The 8,358-nt window shown below is 33.0% G+C and overlaps 1 protein-coding gene across 1 annotated transcript; it reads right to left on the reverse strand.

Annotated features, from left to right (window-relative positions):
* Window positions 1–5,185: 5,185 nt before the first annotated feature.
* LOC110657051 (VQ motif-containing protein 22) lies at window positions 5,186–6,243 on the reverse strand. Its single transcript, XM_021814110.2, has one exon. The coding sequence runs from the start codon at window positions 6,211–6,213 to the stop codon at window positions 5,521–5,523; it is 693 nt and encodes a 230-aa protein (XP_021669802.1). The 5' UTR covers window positions 6,214–6,243; the 3' UTR covers window positions 5,186–5,520.
* Window positions 6,244–8,358: the final 2,115 nt, after the last annotated feature.

The raw sequence follows: 8,358 nt of genomic DNA on the forward strand, positions 1-8,358 counted from the left end.
CATAATATCTGACAGAGGGCCCTAATTCACTTTTCGATTTTGGAGGAAGTTGTAGGAGGCACTTGGCACACAATTGAACTTTAGTATCGCTTTCCACTCTCAGATAGATGGGCAGTCCGAAAGGACAATCCAAACACTAGAAGACATACTTCACATGTGTGTTTTGGATTTTAGAGGTCAATAGGATGACCAGCTACCCTTGGTGGAGTTTGCCTACAACAACAGTTATCATTCCAGCATAGGAATGGCACCCTATGAGGCATTATACAACAGAAAGTGTAGGTCTCCTCTATGTTGGATGGAAATGGGAGAAGTGAGGGTGCATGATTAGACCTAGTGCAGTACACTTCGGAGATAATTCCTTTAATCAGGGAACGATTGAAAACAGGTTTCAGTAGACAGAAAAGTTATGCAAATCCCAGGCAGAGGGATGTGGAGTTTGTAGTAGGCAATTATATATTCCTGAAGGTTTCTCCGATGAAGGGAGTCATGAGATTTCGAAAGAAAGGCAAGTTGGCACCTCGGTATATTGGACCTTTTGAGGTTACTGATAGAGTTGGAGCAGTTGCCTATCGGTTGGAGTTACCACCCAACCTTTCTCATGTTCATCCTGTATTTCACATCTCTATGCTCAGGAAATACATACTTGATCATTCTCATGTGTTATAACCAGATGTAGTAGAGCTGAAGGAAGACTTGACGTTTGAGGAGCAACCTGTAGCCATAGTGGACTACCAAGTGAGGCAGCTAAGATCAAAACAGATCCCTATGGTTAAGGTTTTGTGGAGGAGCCAGTCAGTAGAAGAGTGCACCTGGGAGTCAGAGCGGGACATGCGTAGCAAGTACCCTTATCTATTTAATGTGTAATTCTGTACTTTATTCTGCCTTGTGTAAAATTCGAGAATGAATTTTCTGTAAGGGGGGAAAAATATAACACCCCTAATATTTAAATTTATTATTTTATGGATAAATATTAATATTTTATTTTATTTAAATTTTAGAAAATTATTTGGAATTTTTCAGATTTTAGAAATCGGGTTCGATTTTTCGAAAATATAAAACTTTGATGATTTTTAAAAAAATTAATTTAAAGACCATGTGATAAAACTAAAAATATATTTGGACTCAATGAATTTTTCTGAGTTTTTAGAATTTTTTTCAGAATTTTTGAGCCTCGTTTTCGGTTCCAAGGCAAAGTAAAAATTTAAAATTTTGTATCTTGAATCGGACTGGCCGAATAGAACCAGACTGGATTGCACCGTTTGAATCGGACCGGCCTTTTCTTTTTCTTCTTCCTCCTCTCGCGCGCGTTCGATGTCTCCTCTCTCTCTCTCTCCCATTTTCTCTCTCCTCTCACCTCCCCTCGCCGCGCTACTGCCACCCCAGCCCTCCCCACTCTCCGGCGCGCCGCTCCAGTCCCTCCCAGCCGTCGACCGATGCTCCAGGCAACCGAAAAACGCGAGCGAAGTTCCCCCTGCGTGCGCACATCGCTTCGCCTTCCGGCCAAAATTCGGCCGATCCGGCCATCGATTGGATCGGGTCTTGTGTCAAAACTCTTCTACACCTTGAGACCTTTCCATAGATGGGCCCAGGAGGGGCTGTGTGATATGATTGAGCTGTGGGAGTGTGGTTAGTGGATATAGAAGTGCATTTTAAGCCCTTTTGTAGGTCGGGTAGGTCCTAGGTATAGGGGAGACTCTGCCGGATTTTCGGCACGACTTAGGACATCTTTGATCTTTTCTTAGTTTGTATTGCGTTAAATGCATTAAATACTTGTAATAAAATTGTCAGATGAGCTAGGACAACCTTCCTCCTCCGCCCAGCTGCCATAGTGACTTCGGTTGAGTTTGTGAGTAAAATATTAATTTTAATTGTAATTTTGATATTATTATATGTTCAAGCATGCCCATGCATCACTTATAAATATGTATCTATGTAGTTAAATGCTAGGCACATTTTATATTGCATTCATAAATGTTGAAGTACCATGGACAGGACGGGTAGACACGGCTTGAGAGACACTCGCTGGGACCCCATATTTGGTCCGACTTGAGAAACACTCGTTGGCAGAGGTTAGATTAAGAGGGTTGTATAGGGATCAGCTCCCATATATGTATTGTTTAACAGTGTTGGGTGTATAAGTGCTCCAAATTGTCTTTTTGATGTGTTTAGTATGAAATTTATGACGATATTGCATTTCACTCCACAAGGTGCATTAGCTTTAGATAGCTATAGAGATTATGGTTAAAATTGATATTTTACTCTCTGAGTCGAACGCTCACTCCTGTTAACCTTATTTTTTCAGGATACAGGAGATTTCTTGTTGAGTTCTAACCTGCCTCTTTCTCTCTTAGGTCATCTATTAATGTCTGTAATGTTTGTATAATTCTGCTAACTCCTAGAAATTCCGCATGTGTTAGAAATATTTATTTAATTTGGGTCTGTAATATATTTGCCATGTTGGACCTGTAAACTTATTAAATGTATGTATGTTGGACTGGATGAGAGAGCCGAGCTCCCATTTATTTTTATGGTATCATGATTATGTGGAGGGTGAGCTGAGCTCCCCAGATGATTATATATTGTGTTTATAGGTCCGACGAGTCAAAAACTCCCCGTTAAATGGTCAATTTTATGGCCGGACTCTGTCCGGTTGAATTCTTGAAATTGGGCTCAAATGGACCTTAGAGTTGGGTTGAGAAATAGTTAGGCTTACTATGGGCTTTGGGGGCTTTAGGTTGGCCCAGGTCCTAGTGCCGGTCCGGCCTATAGATTGGGTCGTGACAATAATTACCGACTATAATTTTTTTTTAGATATTTTTTTATAAGTGAATTTTAAAATTTTATTTATATTTTCTTTTTATTTTTACCTATAATATGATTGTAGGTATTTACTTACCACAATTTTTTGTAATTTTTTATTGAGTTTTAAAATTTCATTTGTACTTATTTTTTATTTTTACCTAAAATAATTGTAGTCGATAATTGCCCGACTACAATGTTTTTTAGATATTTTTTTATAAGTGAATTTTAAAATTTTATTTATATTTTCATTTTATTTTTACCTTCAATATAATTGTAGTAAGTAATTGCTGACTATAATTTTTTATCCACATATATATTAATTTCATCGCTACCTTTATTGTTATTGTTTAATACTATTTTTACCTACAAAATAATGTAATCAGTAAAATTTTCGATAGTAAGCCCTTGGTATTGTCATTGGTAAAAATTATTTCATATTTAAATTTTTTTTTAATCCCTTTTGAGAATGTGTCAGAAATTACCTACGAAGTATGTGTAATCAGTAATTATTGTCATTATTTTTTCGTTTGTTGTAGTGCATGAAAATCCTATCAATTACAACTAGATTGTGAGTAAAATAAAACAAGCATATTTCAAAGTGGCTTAACAATTCTTTGAAAATCCAGGAACTAGTTGCGTATGAACATACAAAAAAGGCAATGGATCACAAATTCTACTGAAGGAATCGGTCTTACTATTAGACTTTCAGACTCCAACAGAAGAAAATTAACTTTTACGAAATAAGTTCTGCACATTGACATCAATTCGACAAAATAGAATCAAAACTCCACACCAGATGGAGAGAACATGATCCTCCAAAATGGGTTATGAAACTACCAGAACAACAACACAGAAAAAAATATAAGATTTGGAGATTATTTAAAGAAAAACATTAAAAAAAAAAACAGAAAAAGCAAGGAAAAGAACAAAAAGACTTAAAAAAGAAAAAGATGAAAAAAAAATTAACAGAAAGGAGGAGTGTTGCCGGTGAAAAAAGTTGATGGCTGACAGCGCTCATTTACATCTTATAAAATGAAAATTACAATAAAGAACAAGAAACTGATATGAAAAGATATATATTAATTAATTATTTCACTCAAATAACATAAAATTATTAAATTAGTATTTATAGTATGAAAATAAAATGAGATTAAAGAAACATTATCTTGCCTTTTATTATATGTATAATCACATACGTATCACATACGTATGTATATGCTATGAGCCATTCATTTTTCAATTTAGGGACATTGATGACCTTTTCAATAATTTAAAAATATTTAAAATTTCCTTTTTACTTTTTCAGCGTAGAATTTACATAAATTAGAGAAATATATATATATAGCTTATTTTCGGAAGTTTTATAATGAAATAATTTAAAACTTTGCTGTAGTCTAAGACGAGTAGCACATGTAAATCCACGTGTTTGACATGATCGAAATCACTGTTTGCAAGCGGTTGAAGTTGAAATTAAGGTGTGATAATCATGGTCATCGAACCAATTAGAAATAGAAGCGATCTTAGAGAATCAAAAGCCACCCATCATGATTCAAATTAGTAAGGAGATTATGGTATATTTGACTTTCAAAAGTGCACTTTCCCTTTTCCACGCCACTGGACCCCAAGAATTCGCCCACATTCACCCCCTCTTCCCTCCCCATTTCTCACTCCAATCAATCCCTTCTGTCAATCTTCACACCACAGTTTCATATTTTCGACCAAATTTTTTGTCAGACTCATTAAACTATCAAAATTTTAATAAAAATCTTTAAGTTAATTTAATTTTAATGTTTATACATATTAATATCATTTTAAGATTATTCAGCGTAGAAAAAAACAAAGAATTTAACCATAAATGTTAACTCACTAATAATTAAATTATTTTTAAAATTACGAAATTTTAAATTTTATTTTCTGAAATTAAATGAAAAGTAAAAAAAAAAAAACCATCAAAAAGTTCTAATTTCAAATTGAGATAAATCAATTTTATTTTTCTAAATGATGATTATATTAATCAAAAGAAAACACTACAAGTTTTTTGTTCATAATTATATAAAATTTCAGCATAAATAGTTTATTCTTAATTAAAAACTCAATATTTTAAACAAAAATTGTTCTATAATATTAATGGTCTATGACTATTTTCTTTTTCTTTTTTTTAACTTAAAAAAGAAAGAGAAAAAAGAAAGAGAAAGATTTATCTGTCTTTTTCCTTAGGGGCAAAAATAATGGAAGAATTTTGTCTTCTTAATGGAGTTATTGAAGAAGAAAACTACTAATAATAAAAGTTAGATGATGGCAAAAAAACGTTAATTAAAGAAAATGTGTATTAAATTATTCTAAGATGTCATAATTCAACTAGTTTAAACCCTTTCATACATAAATTAAAATGAAACGGTTGAATTTCCCCTGAAAATTAAGCTCCCTTACATATTATTATATTTATATATGCAGGCCTCATGACATTCCCAATCTTGGCCCATGGTTTTGCAAAACAAACCCAAGATGGATTAATTAGAGAAACAATAAAAATATTCCTGCAAAATGGTAAAATAGGGAAAAAAACATGTGGCAGGTTACTATTAGCCACATTGGAGGATCTAGAAAAAAAAAAAAAGCCATCAAGAAGTTGTAAGTAACACGATATTTACATTGGTCAATGGTTCTGCGTTTGGACAAGTCAGCCACTGCCTAACTTTGTTCCATATGTCCCTCTCAAAACAAGAAAGTGTTGCTTCTGTTCTCATTGGAAGAGGAAGAAGGCTGCCTAGGTGGAGGAGGCGGCGGCCTCGCCACCACATCGGAGGAAAGACCCTCCATCACCAACCCATCTGAGATATCCATGGTTGCAGACCTAGGATTACCAAGCCTTTGAAAAAACAAATCACCATGAGCAGGAGAACTGCTAGTAGTGCTATTTCCCAATGAAAACATGTACGATGGTTGGCTTTGCTGCTGATATTGGAGATGGTAACCAGCTGCACCTGGGACCATAACTGCACTAGGGTTAACATGGGCTTGACGTGGGTTCAACGAAAAACCAAAACTTGGTGCATTAAGCTGTGATCCTGAAGAAAAAGGAGCACTAGGGCCACCAGTAAACTGCTGGACCATAGCCCGAAAATTCGTAGTATCTGTGTTCAGTAAAGTTGTAGGAGTTCTCCTTGAAGCTCTAGACCGTCTACGAACAGGCTTGGAGACGCGACCTTCAGGGCTCAAACCGCCACCAGAAGTTGATGTGGTAGAATTGCCAGAACCACCCATTAATGAGGTAGGGATATTGGCAGCCGCTGAGGAGGTGACAGAGGTGGCGACGGTGGCATCAGAGACACCACCATCGCAGCCAAACATGGTTGCTGAAAGATTTTGGTGATGGTAGAATTGGCCCCAGTCACTAGGTGCAGACATGGTTGGGTAAGAAGGGAAGAAGGCGTGCAAAGGGAAGCGGTATTTATGGAGCGCTGGACGTGGTCAAAGAGAAGACCGAAGGAGAAATCTTGGCCGTTGATTGCGATGATTTTTTATTAATAAAGTGGCACGTGAGTGGGAGCAAGTGGGTGGCAGGGTTCTGGAAGGTCTTCAATGATGCAGTTGCATGGTTCCTGGAAGCAACAGTCGGGGCTTATCATGGTGACGTCATCGTCAAAGTGGCCACGTGGGCGTAAGACTTTTGTGGTGGTAGCTGGTAGGCGACTTGGGAATTTGGAAGTGCGTATATATATCATTATTACTAATTTTTAAAATCATTAAATATTTTATAACTTACAATTATTTTTATCTGTATAAAAATAAAATTTACAAATTCAATTAATTTAAAAAATACAACTTTTAAATTTAATATTACTAATTAATTTGTAAGTAAAAATAATTATTAATTAATAAATATTATTGCATCCTTAAATGCTATTTTATAAATACTTTTATATTAATAAAATAAAATGATTATAATGTTTAAAAATTTTAATTTGTTAATATAGTCACGGATGTAATAAATGGTAATATTTTTAATTATTAAATAATACTTAAAATAAAATATTAGATAATTTTTTTAGTAATAATTTTTTTTAGTAAATTATTAATTAATAAAATAATTTATTATGTATAAATAATTAAATTAATATTAAAATATAGAGAAATATATATTCTTAGACATTTTTATAAATACACTCCTATAATAAAATATGAAAAAAAAAATTTGTTTACTTTCATATTAAATTTAGTGACGTACTTCTCAATAGAGAATAATTAACACATACATTGTATTAATTTTATTGAATATAAAATTATGTGTTAGAAAAAACATTGTTATGCACAATATTGATATTACTATAGATAAAATATTCAGATTGAAAAAAAAAAACAAAAAACAGTTCCCTTTGAAAGTGCTAGGAGCATACAGATTTTGAGTTTGAATATTTTATTTATTTATTTTGAAATTTATTATTTTTATAATAAAATAAAAAAATATTTACCTCGCGCTGTTTAACCAACCAATGATCACCTCAATTTATTCAGTATAGAGATAATAATCGAGTGGATTTTTGAAGATATTAAATCCAAGCAAATTCTCACTAATAAAAAAAAATTAGAAACAAAATTTTTCATTATTAATTTGATTTAGAAATATATGAAAAACAGAAAAAGTATGTTTTTATTTAGGCAGTTGCTAAAGATTATATAGAAATTGAATTTCTGTTTATTTTCAAATTAGAAACAAAATACCATCCATTTCTAAATAGATTAGTAGTTGAAAAAAAATATGTTTCTAATTTATTTTATTTTTAATTAAAAATGAATTTAGAAATAAAATACATTTTGTAACAATTCAACCTGATGGATCGGATCAACATTTGAATTTGAGTTAACATAAAGTCCATGAAACAGTAGGTAGTTTCATTGTTCTCAAATCCATAATCAAATCCAAACTTAAGGCCCATCATATGAATAAAATATTATTAAATATTATAAAATATTATAAAACATGGAGAGTCCAACTCAACTCAGTATATAGGCCAACAATGTAGGGAGCCCAGCTCAATCTTGTAAACTAATATACAATTTATGTATATAATTCATTAATATAATATTTATTAGTGTCACTGTAGAGTTTTAAGATTAAAACAATTACATATATAAGCAACAAAATAAAACCACTAACTAAGCAATACCACGATAAGTGGAGAAAAAAAGTAGGATAGATTATGAAATGTGATACTCCTCCTATAGTGTAACGCCCTCACTTTAGATAGTCGATATATTCTACAGTTTTGGTGACTAATGTCTGTTCGGACAGTCAGAATGTCTAAAACTATATTTAAACTAGAGTGAGGAGTCATAAATAATTTAAATAATGACAAGAAAAAATATGGAAAAATTTAAGCAATGAAATGCACTAAGGTTGAATGAGCTGTAGCTCCAGTAATGGGTGACCTAATGGGAAGCAGCTGTAAAAACAGTTAGCAATCTGAAACCCATGGGAAACCCTGTGAAATAATTATTGGGACTCCAGTGAAGAATTATTGAGGCTTAGATGATAATAGAATGCCAAGAAAA

Source organism: Hevea brasiliensis, chromosome 5 (assembly GCF_030052815.1).
Source record: "Hevea brasiliensis isolate MT/VB/25A 57/8 chromosome 5, ASM3005281v1, whole genome shotgun sequence".
Taxonomy (NCBI): Eukaryota; Viridiplantae; Streptophyta; class Magnoliopsida; order Malpighiales; family Euphorbiaceae; genus Hevea; species Hevea brasiliensis.